Raw genomic sequence first — 14,826 nt, 5'->3', positions numbered from 1 at the left:
TATCACACCAGCATTGTTTATTTTAAAACTACAGGGGTTGAAAATTAAGAAATATTGTATTCTTTCCATTTTTTCCTTATTTGTTTTCCCTTAAAAATGCATAGAAAATAAAGTAATTACTAAAAAATAATATTGTCTATAAAATTCCTAATTTGCGGCGAAAAAAACAAGATATAGACCATTTAGTTGAATGAATGGGAGGAGCACTGAAATGGGAATATTGCTCTGGTCCATAAGGGGAACACAAGCTGTAGTGATCAAGTGATTAAAAAATGGGAAACTAGCGAATTAAAGCAATATTATATGCAACATAGATTTCTCTACAGCCCAGCCTTTGTCCTCCATTCTTGCAGTTCCCAGTTGTTCAATATGACAAAGATCAATAATATCTTAAGTTTAGAATTTAAATAGCATTCATATGACTGCCCACCTCCACTTCTAATTGGTTTTCTGAATTTCCTAGTATGGACTACTCTTGAGTAAGTACAAGACTTGCCCTCTCTCATAAGGCATTATGGGATGATGTATTATTGAAACCAATGACTGAGCAAACGTTTTCAATAAATATAGAGCAAGCATTAAAGCCTCATACACACGCTCAACAAAAGTCTTTTAAATGCACGATTATCAAACAACTTGAAGAAGTTGGACAACTTTTGTCAAGTAAAATATCACTGATAAGAGGCGACCAACGACTGATAGGACGCAGCTCAAGTCAACCCAACAGTTGGATTGACTTGAGCTGCGTCTTATCAGTCATGGTTGCCTCTTATCAGTGATATTTTACTTGACAAAAGTTGTCCAACTTCTTCAAGTTGTTTGATAATCGTGCATTTAAAAGACGTTTGTTGAGCGTGTGTATGAGCCTTAAGGCCCATACACACGTCTGATTTTTGCGAACGACGGGTCGTTTGAACGTCCCGTCGTTCAGTCATTCGCCCGCCAAATCGGGCGTGTGTACAGACTGTCGTTCGCGTGATAAGACTGAGTTTGAGCGATCCGCCGCGCGGATCGCTCAAACTCAGTCTTATCACATGAACGACAGTCTGTACACACGCCCGATTTGGCGGGAGAACGACTGATCGACGGGACGTTCAAACGACCCGTCGTTCGCAAAAATCGGACGTGTGTATGGGCCTTTAAGGTAAACTAATTTCTTGTATGCCTTGATAAGAGGGTCAGTGAGACTCTGAAATGTTGGTGGTTTAAGTGGCCAGTGCTGCTCTTGCCAGGGCTTGCTCTCTTTATACCATACTACCACAGCTATTGTATTTTGTGTAACTGCTTACTACTAATGACTATATATTTCTAGGGGCTGTATCTATACTCTGTGTTTACTGATTTTTACGGAATTAATATGAGCAATTTCTATTATATACTCTATAACTGTATGTATCTTTTATGTTAGAGGCAGTCTATGATGATACCTACATATTTGTTGTATTAGCAGTTGTTATTTTATTGCAGTCATTAAGGCTGATTACTTATTGCTACACAAACTTCAATTTAGTTTAATGCAAGTTTGCAAATCATCAGCATTCGGATGTGCATTAGTTCTTTATTATAAAAAAATAACATAATTCTACTTTTTTTACCTGGAATTTGTAAAGCGTTAATTTGCCCCTAACAGTTTGACAGTGTTTGCAGCTTTGACCCCGATGTAAACTTTAATCAAGGTTACTAAGTGAACTGTTATTTGCACATGTGAGCATGACACACTGTATATCAGCTATTTGAAACATTATTCCAGTATGTTCACCTTTATGAATTGGTATATTTGTTAAATACTTTCCGTTGTGGGTAACATTCTCACATGTTGAAATGTATATTGTATACCAGTATATAATGGGAGAACTTTTTAATTTTATGTAAATTCTTTCAAAACATCTCTTAATGCTTTTAATTAATTTAAAATAATTATTAAAGTTTGACTTAGCATTTTTTAAATTTCAAAATGTACTATACTACAGAGACGGTCAGTGAGAGGTGAAGAATTTCAAGTTTTTGCTGATTTTTATATTAATTTAATGCAAATATATCCTGTTTTAAAACAGACCAATCAAATGCGGCTGCTGCTGCAGTTGATTGGTCCTTTTCAAACTGCATAAATTTGCATTCAAATACAAACTCACGTCAATCCAGAATTATTTGCATCTCAATGACAATCCCTACTATACAGATTTCATGGTCCCTACGAACGAACACCAACAGAAATCCTTTCTGGGGTACACATACTTTATGTTGAGAATTTAAAGTGTAGATCATGTCTATTATGGCAGAGAAGGAATTTCCACTAAAATGCTAGTCTGTAAATTTACAATTTTAGGAGAATTAGGGGATGACTTGGTGAACTGGTAAGGGCTGGTTTATCTTATCCAGTGGCTGGACAGTGTACTGGTTAAGAGTACCACTGCCTCTAACATAGAAGACCAGGGTAGTAATCTCAGCGCTTCCCATTCAGTAAGCCAGTAATTATTTAGTAAGGAGTCTTTGGGCAAGACTTTCTAACGCTGCAGGGTGGTCTACTGAGAGCGCCCTTAGTGGCTGCGGCTCTCAAGCTCCTTGAGTCCGACAGGAGAAAAGTGCTTAATGTTGTAATGCAACTGATTTAATAATAATAATTCTAACTGAATGGACAACTGATGTGCAACTCAGGTAAAGACATGTCCTTCTTTTCTCATGGGTCAGTTCACATCTAAACATTTAAACTGAAAGCTTTTTCACAATGCACTGATGCAAAAAAAACTATTAGTTAAAACATATCAGGTTTTCATCATTCAGCGTAAACCAGCCATTAGGGTTCCATAGGGCGTACGAGAGAGAACGGCGCCGGAGACTTGGGCGCAGGACACAGCCAGTATATGGCTGATCCTGCTGCCGCACAAGTCCGGGCCGTGTTAATTACTATTCCCCCTCCAGGTCGACATGGATAGTGGGGGAATGAAATAATTTGGCTTCCAGCAATTGCTGGAAGCCGAATTGTTGTTTTAAAAGCAACTTCAGATCCGTCTTCTGACGGCGCTGAAGTTACTCCCTGTGCCTGCGATAGCCGTAGTTCCTATTACGGCCTATGGTGGCGCTGGCTGCGCCCAAGTCTCCTGCGCTGCTGCGCCCAAGTGTCCAGCGCTGGATTTACTGTGTTCGTCCATAGGAGCTCATTGTAGAAATCTATTTTACACTGACTAGCGATAAGATAATCAGAAAGGCCTGCCCACCCTCCTTAAAACCAGTGCAGATCATTTCATCTGACTACCATGAACACTTATCACAGTGCACGTTTACCAAATAAAAGGAAGACCCAGATTATAAGGTCTACGCGTATACATGGGTCCCACAGCATAAGCAATAAGTTCTCACTCCTAACTCACTCCTTCCAAGTAGTGGAAGATTAGCGCCGCAGTCTTTTTGCAAGATTACGTTGAAAGGTCTCATCTGTGGACTTTGCTTTGGCAGCTTTAGACCTGTTATCTTGATCCTCAAGCACAGATATTGATTTTTCCATGCCTTGGGTGCATTTCAATGACTGCAGTTACAATGCAGTTATAACTGCAATTACTACAATTACACTACTAACCTTTCAGCACCCTTACTATGTTCTGACATTACTTAAAATCCAGTCCCTGATCACTTGTGAACTCTCAAAACGTTAAAAGAAACTAAGGGCCCAATATAGCGTAATAGGTGTTAAAAATGGTAGACGCTGAACAAACTTGAAAAAACAATACTCACAAACAAGAGTTATCACCAAGGCAACCCCTGTATGAGCAGGTGGGGAATTTTGATCCGACCACATACAATTTTAGAAGTTGCTCTGTAGTGTTGAAAATAGGGGAATCACCCCTCCATCGAGGGCAGATATCACTATACATAGTATACAAAGGAAAAGAGATGCCAACATAGCATAAAATGAATAAACAATTTGGTTAAAATGAGGTTTGTATGTGTGGACCTACCTCCAAGAAGGTAGACTTGATAAGTTAAGATTCAAAAACAACTTTTATTTCACATTCGTAAATAACTCCAATCAGGGCCAGATTTCTGGCAAGGCCAGAAAAAAAACTTCACTCCAAAAGTGTTGTGAAGACCCCACCTCATAGGGTGGTGTGACAGGATATGAAAGAATAGGAGGCGCCCTTGTAGTTGATTGTATAATAGTTACATAAAAAAGTTACATAACAAAATTCTTGCCTACCTTATATAAGGAGACTTCCACTTTTGTAAGGGATATAGATATTTTGTTGTTAATAAGTACTTCAGACAACGCATTTCGCGGCTCAAACCGCTTCCTCAGGTCAATTAGGGTGCTATAGTCTCATATGAAGAGCTTGGCACCCAGGCTCTTCATATGAGACTATAGCACCCTAATTGACCTGAGGAATCGGTTTGAGCCATGAAACGCATTGTCTGAAGTGCTTATTAACAATAAAATATCTATATCCCTTACAAAAGTGTAAGTCTCCTATATAAGGTAGGCAAGAATTTTTTAATGTAACTTTTTTATGTAACTCTATTATACAATCAACTACAAGGGTGCCTCCTATTCTTCCATATGCTATAAATTGTGCACAGCGTCAGTATTGTTGAACATATGTATCCTCTGTTAGAAGGTGTGAGTATAACATGGGCTTTTTCTGAAATTACAAGCTTCTCTCTACCTTGCTCAGTATCACCGTTAGAGCATAAATAAACCAGTGGCTATGGGGTATCACCCTAATACAATAATCCATCTGTGACAATGGATGATTGGATTAGGACTGCAGACTCTAATGTACAGTACTGTATTTGTTGTCCCATAGAAAACTCACCTTCCTCCCAAGCTCTGGAGACATCAGAGATACACCTTATCAGCCTAAGGCCATTCACTATTTAGGCTGCTGAGTGGTTGGCTCTCCAGTCTCCACAGGAGGCAGACAGCTAGGCACCTGAGAGCAGAGCTGGTTTCATGTTTGTACCTCATGGAAAGGAGTTGGATTGTGTCTGGGGAAGGGAGAGCAGCTCACTGGATCTGTTGTGAGCCAGGAGAATTCCCCATGCGGCTAGGACCCAGAGAGGGTTTGCTGAACTTAGTGTCCTGAGGCCCTGAACTGGGGACTGGTGTATCTCACCTGCATCTGGTCATGTAGACTTGTCGGATGTCTACTGGATATTGGGACTGATGAGAACTGCATCTATTGGGACTGTTGGGATCTGTTGTGCACCTCTTGGACACCTTCTATTGGTGGAGTTACTGGAACTTTGGGACTTATGTTGCTTTGCCTGCGAAGCTGGGAATTGTGACTGCTTGGTAGGGGGAATCTGTGACACTCCCTTGTGGATTATATAGTAATATTGTGAACTTTTTGTGTGAACTGTGTGACCAATAAAGGCCCTGCCAGTCGGGTTTTGTTTAATCTGCCGCTATACACTGTGTCTCTGGGCTCTGTGGTCTCGGAACCGTCACAACTGGTTGGCAGTGGTGGGGTCAGAGCACAGTAGTTGGCAGAAGAAGACTTGACAATCATGGAATATAATTGCTTATCTGAATACCAAAACTGGACAGTCGCCAGTCTACAAGAGCGAGCCAGAGAGCTGGGACTGAGCTATAGAGGACTCCCTAAGGGCCAGCTGATGGCCAGTCTGGAGAAAGCTGAACAGCAGAGATGTGAGGCCACAGAGACATCCCTAGCAGCACCAGCGATCAGCAGGTCAGAGGCACCTCCACAGACTGGAAAAAGTCAGTGGGTCATATGGTATGAGGAGGAGATGGCAATTCTAGGAGATGATGCAACGCTAGAAATGAAAACTGCTGCTATCCGTAAGGCCCAACAGAGACAGGAGCTCGAGGCTACTCGGAACCATGAGCGAGCCACTGTGTCCACCCCAGCTCTCCGAGATACCCCAAAAATCTCTCGCAAAGACTTTAAGCCATTTGTTGAGGTATCAGGAGATGTTGATGGGTTTTTTCAGGACTTTGAATTGCAATGTGAGCTACTGAATGTCCCCGTTATGGACTGGCCCCGTCATGTTGTGGGGTTGCTGGAGGGGGGTGCTGCAGAGGCATACCGCATGTTGGATCAAGGAGACAAGCGCAATTATGGGGCTATCAAACAGGCAGTATTGGACTATTATGCTATAACACCTGATGCTCACAGGAGCCAATTTAGGCACACCCCCTGCAACATGGAGAACTCTTTTAAAGTTTTTGCTCATAAGATCTCCCAAGCATGCCGCCATTGGCTGGAAGGAGAGCAAGCCTTTACTGCAGAGCAGATAATCCAAGTGTTTCTAATGGAGCAATTCTTCTCCAAGTGCCCAGCTGAAGTCCGTGAGTGGGTGCGAGAGAGGAAACCAGGTACCCTGGATGAGGCTGCAGCCTTAGCAGATGAGGCACTGACTATCAAGCCACACTGGAGAAAGATGTCAGCAGAGGCGCCCAGAACAGGTAACACACCTCCCCAGGGAGCCCAACTGTACTGCCCCCCACATCGCCGAACACAGACTTCAGCCCTAACCCCCTCTACCCATCCTGTGGTTACCTCACCTTCTTTGCCCTATATGCCACAATCTCGATCTGCCCCAAACCCTCGGCAGCGTCACTGCTTTGGTTGTGGACAGCTGGGGCACTTTCAGGCTAACTGTCCCCTGAGAAGGAAAAATGCACAACCTGGGGTCCCAAGGGCTATTCATTATATGGAAGTACCACAGAACTCAGAGGAACGAGATAGGTATCCAGTCATACTAGATGAGGGTGCAGCTTTAGATCACAGAACACAGTCTTCTCAAGGGCCAAGTCCATCCACCCATCCTGCAGTTACCACACCCCTTTTGCCCTGTACTCCACGACTTCAGTTGCCCCGACACCCTCCACGGCGAACCTGCTTTGGCTGTGGACAACTGGGGCATGACCAGGCTTACTGTCACCTGGGAAGGAGGAATGCATCACCTGGGGCCCCAAGGACTAGTGATTATGTGGAAGTACCTCAGAACTCAGAGGGACTGCCACCTCTGCAAGCTGAATGGCTCCAGGATTCAACCCCTGGCCTCTATGGGGTGCAACCCCTGGTCTCTCCTTCCATTAAAGTCCACCAAAAGTACCTTCAGGAAGTCTTTGTGGATGGTAATAGAGCTGTTGGCTTTCGAGATTCTGGGGCATTTCTTACAATTGTGGATCCTAAACTAGTGCAGCCTGAGGCCATCCAGGCTGGGAAGAACTTGGTGATTCAACTGGCTGGAGGCGCACAACAATCTATACCAAGGGCTCGGGTCACTTTGGACTATGGCTTTGGGCCCCAGAATTGTATTGTAGGTGTGATGAGTGGCCTGCCTGCAGATGTACTTCTGGGAAACGATGTTGGTGATCTCCGTTGCTACTTTGTTGGTACAGTTACAAGAAGTCAGAGCCCACACAGGGGCATGTACCAGCACTGCGACCTGTGAAGGTCTTCCCTGGTACATGCCTAAGAGGGGAGGGGGAGAAGTTGTGACAATGGATGATTGGATTAGGACTGCAGACTCTAATGTACAGTACTGTATTTGTTGTCCCATAGAAAACTCACCTTCCCCCCAAGCTCTGGAGACATCAGAGATACACCTTATCAGCCTAAGGCCATTCACTATTTAGGCTGCTGAGTGGTTGGCTCTCCAGTCTCCACAGGAGGCAGACAGCTAGGCACCTGAGAGCAGAGCTGGTTTCATGTTTGTACCTCATGGAAAGGAGTTGGATTGTGTCTGGGAAAGGGAGAGCAGCTCACTGGATCTGTTGTGAGCCAGGAGAATTCCCCATGCGGCTAGGACCCAGAGAGGGTTTGCTGAACTTAGTGTCCTGAGGCCCTGAACTGGGGACTGGTGTATCTCACCTGCATCTGGTCATGTAGACTTGTCGGATGTCTACTGGATATTGGGACTGATGAGAACTGCATCTATTGGGACTGTTGGGATCTGTTGTGCACCTCTTGGACACCTTCTATTGGTGGAGTTACTGGAACTTTGGGACTTATGTTGCTTTGCCTGCGAAGCTGGGAATTGTGACTGCTTGGTAGGGGGAATCTGTGACACTCCCTTGTGGATTATATAGTAATATTGTGAACTTTTTGTGTGAACTGTGTGACCAATAAAGGCCCTGCCAGTCGGGTTTTGTTTAATCTGCCGCTATACACTGTGTCTCTGGGCTCTGTGGTCTCGGAACCGTCACACCATCCATGAACAAATAGGTAACCAAAGTTAGTAATAGCCCATAGTGAGAGGGTGTATGTATAGGTAGCATTGTATGACTGTGTAGCATTGGCTATAAGAAGTGCCAGAGTAAGTCTGTACAGTATATATGAGAGACTTGTAGGATTAAAAATAGTGAGCATGTGAGAAATAAGACGATCTACGTTACCTGTTGTTCCAAAATAGCAAGCTTGGCACCTCTGTGGCAACCAAGCTGAGGTGGCTGTGTTTTAAAGTATTTCCAGGTCTGGGTGGCCAATTGTGGTGTGCCGTGTTATGTGGGAGAAGCATGGGAGGATTTGAGTCAATCCGGGGCAGAAGAGTGTGCTTGTGGGAAAGATTAGCTGGGCACGTTGTGATGCAGCCAGAGGAGGGCAGACGCTAAGTCATCAGGTATTAAGTGATATGTGCTGACCTGGGTTGTTGTGGTGTGTCGGTAAGTAAAAGAGTGTGTGTGTGGGATAGTCACTACCTGCAATTGGGAATTATGGATCCCAGTTGTGTGTGTTAATACTTGGAAACAAATAAAGTTGTAAATAATGGAAATTAAATTTTACACTCAATCTAATGGGTATTGCTATATTGTTCATATTTCCCTATAGAAATACCCACTAGATTGAGTGTAAAATGTCATTTCGTTCTTTACAACTTTAGTTCTTTGTTTCCACTGGTTTATTTATTCCTTAAGGGTAATACTGAGTGAAGTAGAGAGAAGCTTATGTAAGATGGGAGGAGGCACCCCAGTTGTTATACAATATGTAGTGAGTGGAGATAAGTATTAGGAACAGACTTACCTCGTGATAAGAGGTTATGATTTTTATTGTTAGACAACAATAAAAGAAACATGTTTCATGGGACCTGCCCGCTTTCTTCAGGTCAATACGAGACTGTCTGAGCCATATATTTCCATTTCAGAACGCCAAAGAAGCGGAGATACATAGCTCAGACACTGTCTCGCATTGACCTGAGTACGCAGTATGACTGTTCCTATTGCTTACCTCTACTAACTACATATTGTATGACAATTGTGGCGCCTTCCCCCATCTTTCATTGTCCCACCCCTGTCCCAGCGGTCACCTCTGTGACTACATCCAGTGGTCCTTTGTTTTTTCTGGAGCGCAACTCACGTTCACACAACTGAGTCATCATAACCAGGTGGAGACAGTCTTTCTCCGCATGCCTGAAATTGTGGTTGTCTATAGCAACCCCGATTTGTGAATAGTTGTTATTTCTTTACATTTCCTATTTCCCAGGAATACTACACTATTGGCGCTCCTGGTGCTCTTTTTGTCTCCTTTTCTTACCGGTACCTGGTTTTCCAAACCTGAAATTCATCTGCCAGGCCTCTCAGAACAGAGAGAAGCTTGTAATTTCATCACAAACCCATATTATACTCACACCAGCTAATAGAGGATACATGTGTTCAACAATATTGATACTGTGCACCATTTACAGCATAACCCTGTATGGGTTATTTCATAGAATCATATTTATGGTTGTAATCAGATGTATTGTAATGATGTCTTTAACATATCAAGCTGTATAAACAGCACTAGCTCAGAGTATGCTATTTGTTACCTCCCAGATACTTCACTAATTTGCCTGAGGAAGCGGGTTTTGCCTTGTGAAACACATTGTAATTGGAGTTTTTTAAGAATGTGAAATGAAAGTTGTTTTTTAATCTTGACTTATAGAGTCTTTCTTCTTGGAGGTATGTCCACCGCTCCTTTTTAACTGATTTTAATGCATTTTATCCTATGGTAGTGCCTCTGTTCCTTTGTATACTATGTATTTGTGTTCTCATGTGTCTTTCATTGTTTCATGCTGAGAAAATTATTAATGACAAATTCTGAGTAAAATGTATTATCCATTCCCATTTAATATACATACATATTTTACTAATTTGAACATTTTTATCTTGAAGGTTCATAAAGACATCTGGAAATGCTACAGTTGATCACTTATCTAAGTACCTTGCTGTCAGGTTGGCACTTGAAGAATTTCGAAGTAAAGGAGATACCAACCAAATGAATCTTAACGCAGCCAGTGAAAAACAGTATACAATATACATTGCTACAGCCAATGGACAATTTACAGTGAGTAAATATATCTCTGCATGTTGAACAATTATATTCTGAAGTAAGTTCAGCATGTGCCATAGCCAAGTTTCAGCCGCAGAAGACTTGCATTTCGGTACTCAGCGTGGGTATAGGGCAGCACACCCCAGCTGTCCAATCAATCTGCGCTGAAAGCCACCTCCCCCCACATATCAGTATAAATTACGGTAGTCTATGTGCCCTTCTCCACACCCCCAGGGCCGGATTTCTGGGAAGGACACAAAGGCCATGGCCTAGGTCGATAAAAATCAGCAGGGCGCAGGACTTGGAGAGATAAGAGGTAACATGTCAAAGTAAATCATCTCTCCTGCTTTGCTCTGGTCTGCCTGAATTCCAGAGTTCTTAGCATCTCTCTCACTTGTGCAAAGTGTGTGTTATGACAGTCAGCATCTGCTGTCACCTCACCTGAGGTGTATGATGAGAGGGGACAAACAATCTGCTGTGAGAAGAAAGACATATGGGCTCAAGTAGCAGAACTCTTGAGTTCGGATTAGTTTTTTCATGCAGCACGCATTCACAGGCAGGAATTAGCAGCTCTACCCTCTCCCTGATGCAATGCATCTCCTGCTGACTGTATATATAGCAGTTTGCCCTAACATCTTGTATACAGGAATAAACTCTGAATATGACTCATTAGCCAAAGGCTCACTTTTTGTTTTGGTTAGCCAATAAGAACTGATTTTAAGATCTGTCTTAAGTGCTAAATTGTCACTGTGTGAAGTACACCTGAGCTTATGCTAGGTAGCACTGCGTAATATGTTGGCACTTTATAAATACAATAAATAAATAGGTACACACTATGCAATTTTCTGACAGATTTATTGTCCGATTGACTATTTCCAACATGTCCGATCTGCTTTCCAATCAATTTTCTGAATGATTTTTCATAGAAGTGAACAGCAAATTGATCGAAAAATTGATCGGAAATCAGATCAGACATGATGGAAATAATCGATCGGACAGTAAATCTGTCAGAAAATTGCATCATGTGTACCTAGCATTACAGTACATTTATGCCAGTATGTGTAGTTTGAAATCCTTCTACTTACCTGTTCTCTGTGTTGGATGGGCATCTCTCCATTGCGCTACACTGTCCCCTATTTGTGGCTCTGACGGCAGTAAGTCGCACAGAGGTCAAAGAAGCAGCACTGTCCACTGGGGCTCCCTGTAATTTTGCACACCTGTACGGATGTGCACAGGAGTCTAGGGAGTGTTATGGGTATGCGTACTTGCCAAGTGCTGCTCATACATGAGCACCACTTCTGAAGTATGCATGCCCAAAACGCTACCGGCTGCTATACATCCAGGCAGGAGTGCAAAATTACATGGAGTGGACAGAGCATGTACTGCTTCTTTCTTGAACAGGGGGAAAAGCAGCAAAACAGACGGGAGCCTGTTCAAAGTAGTCAGAGTTGGACAGAATGAAGGGGGGGGGGCAATTGGTGACAGCCGACCTAGGGCGCTGGAAAGTACAAATCCGGCCCTGCACACCCCACTCCCTTCCCAATGATGACGCCTGAAATAGGTAGCGTTTGTGTCTGTAAATGTCAGTATTATGCTGCAAATACACCATGAGATATTTTGGCAAATAGATGGTTCGATAGATAATTACCAACAGGTCCGATCTTATTTTCAAACTTAAACTTTTTTCTGATAGATTTCTCATGGAAGTGAATGGAAATTGATAAGAAAAACAATTGTAAAATTGATTGGATAGTAAATCTACTAAAAATGTCATTGTGTATTCCCAGCATTAGGTGGCCTTTGTGCCTATCAGATATTGGTATTAGGTAATTTCTGTGGCTCACACTCCCATAACAGCAGTATTAGGTAGCCTTGTCTTGTCACCCCGTTCTCTAGCACACGCACGCACGCACGCACGCACGCACACACACACACACACACACACACACACACACACACACACACACACACACACACACACCAGTATTTGGAAGCCTTTTTGCTCCCCACTCCCAGATAGAGTATCCCTTAAGGCAGCAGTATTATGCAGCCTTTGGGCCTCCTATCCCCCCGAGCAACAGTATTAGGCAGCCTTTGTGCACCCCATCTCTGAGAAAGCAGTATTAGGCTGCCATTGCTCCTTCCAACACCCTCACTGCAATGCTATTTTTTTAATTCATTAAAATTTTTAATTCATCATTCAAAAAATGCATATTTTAAAATGAGGGCTTTATGCATCATAAAAGGAAATGTGTTTACATCGTATGTTTTTTTATTTCTAGGTTTTAAATGGGTCATTTTCTCTAGAGCTGGTCAGTGAAAAGTACTGGAAAGTAAACAAACCAATGGAACTTTACTATGCACCCACCAAGGAGCACAAATAATGTTGAATTTTTTTCTCCCTTCAAAATGAAATCTCTTGTGAACTTTGCACTTAATCATCAAGTAACTTCTGTAATCAGAAATGGATGAACACTTCCTTTGGATTTGGGATACAAATAGACTGGCCCAATATGGATGTAGATATTTCCTGAACTCTTCAGATAATATACCAGCCAACATCATTTTCCTATGCCTTGGATATAAATGAAAAACGGAATATACCACAATAAACTATATCAACCCATAGTACCAGGAACTCAGTACCAGCCCATCATATCATGAACTCAGTACCAGACCATGGAACCAGGACCTATGTGCTGTTCCATGGTACCTGGAACTCAGTGCTTGTCTATGGTACCAGGAACTGAATACTGGCTCATGATACCAGGAACTCAATACCAACCCACAGTATTAGGAACTCAGTACTGCCCCATGGTACCAGGAACACAGTCCTGGAGGATGGTACCAGACACATAGCAAATAATCAATGAGTTTGCAACCTCTGTCATGCTGATTTAAGCTAGCTTATTCTACAGCATTGTAGGATATGCAAGCATTGGGCAGGTGCTTCATGGCTGAAAATGTCAATAAGATGCTGATAATTTCTATTTGTTGCAACTTTTATGCTAATGTTATGCAAATGTATGCCACTCAGTAATGGTTCAATCAAAGGCAGCAGCTGACGCATTTGATTGGTCCATTTTCAAATTGCATAAATTTACACATTAGCATAAAATTGTTGTCAGCCTGGAAGTACTAGCATCTCACTGACCATACATAGAGGTTATGGAAATCTGGCTCTGCTGCAGCACCAGTACCAAAGGAAAGGGCGAAGCATGATGCAAACGGTAGTAAAAAACAAAACAACAACAACAAAAACTTCGCCTAAATGTACTAAAAGTACTTTACATTTACTAGTTTCAGGGAAAAAAGGTTAAAGGGGGTCTCCCACATTTCGTGACTTGCATAGAATGTGTTTTTTTTATTCAGAAACCCTGTTTGATCCCTGAATTTTGACAGCTGAGCACAGAACTTTTTGACCGCTATCAGTATGACAGGTGTTGCACCCTTTTGCTTATGGTATTGCTGTTCCGTATTCCACTTGTGCCGAACTGGAGCCTGCAGAGGTTCATTTTTATTATAAATATAAAGAATAAAAAAGAGACAGGAGTGTGTCTAAGACCTGTGACCTGAGTGAACTGCTTTTTCAGCAATTTTTTTATTTCCTCAGTTCTGTGTGTCATCTTTGTAAAATAATATCTGTAAATTTATTAACAAAAAAATGTTCATTATGGTTGTAAATACACACTTCACAGTTTCTTGTATGGAGGGGATCTGTGAAGAAGTTTAAGGAGGATTGCAATTTTGCATAGTATTGCTTTTGTTATTTATTCAACATGTTGTCTTAATTGCTGAGTATGAACATGTTTGCAAATAAATGTAGCATTAAAGCAAAAGATGAGGAGAAATGGATGTATACAAATATAAAACATATATAAATGATGAGGTATCAGCAGAAATCAGATGCTAATGGTGCAGTCCTGCAGAATCTTAAAGTAAAGCGGGAGTAGAGTATTATGTATCAAAAAGGAGCTATACACTTTCTCTCCATATTAATGGCTTTATGTTCCTTTACAAAATTAAGCTTTAGGTGCACACAGTATATGAGCTATAGAAGCTTGTACCCCCTTTCCACAGCAAAATCTTTACCTTTTCTTGTATGGATCATCAGGGACATATGCATGACTGAGAATGTTGTGAAACCCCTCCCACAGTGTGACATCAGGGCCCTGACTGTTTTCCTAATTTTAACCTTATTGCATTGTGGGAAATAACAGCCGTTTCCAACTGCCAAGCAAACAGAATCTCCCTCTCATAGATGCGCTCTTAGCAGGATAAACGCTCATATTAACCACTTAGGGCCTATTTCCACTACATGCGGATTCTGGATACAGAAAACTGACTGAATGAATGAATGAATGAATGCCTATGGGAAATCTGCATCAGAAAAATGGCGTTTAGTGGAAACGGGCCCATAGGCATTCATTGGAGTCAGTTTTATCTGCACCCAGAATCTGCGTGTAGTGGAAACAGGACCTTAAGGACGGCATGGTTTTTCTCAGATCTGTGCTGGGTGGGCTCTTCAGCCCACAGCACAGATCGTGTGGCAGGC

General features: G+C 42.2%; 1 protein-coding gene across 2 annotated transcripts in view; it reads left to right on the top strand.

Moving 5' to 3' along the window:
* RNF2 (ring finger protein 2) overlaps positions 1-14,003 on the top strand; it is a 76,110-nt gene extending 62,107 nt beyond the window's left edge. For both annotated transcript variants that reach the window (XM_068242663.1, XM_068242662.1), the window contains 2 exons: positions 10,115-10,286; positions 12,554-14,003. In XM_068242663.1, coding sequence (XP_068098764.1) covers positions 10,115-10,286; positions 12,554-12,655 — 274 coding nt within the window. In that variant the 3' untranslated portion in view covers positions 12,656-14,003. The remainder of the gene's footprint in view (positions 1-10,114; positions 10,287-12,553) is intronic.
* The last annotated feature ends 823 nt before the right edge of the window (positions 14,004-14,826 follow it).

This window comes from Hyperolius riggenbachi, chromosome 6 (assembly GCF_040937935.1).
Source record: "Hyperolius riggenbachi isolate aHypRig1 chromosome 6, aHypRig1.pri, whole genome shotgun sequence".
Taxonomy (NCBI): Eukaryota; Metazoa; Chordata; class Amphibia; order Anura; family Hyperoliidae; genus Hyperolius; species Hyperolius riggenbachi.
This window is presented reverse-complemented; position numbering and strand designations above follow the sequence as displayed.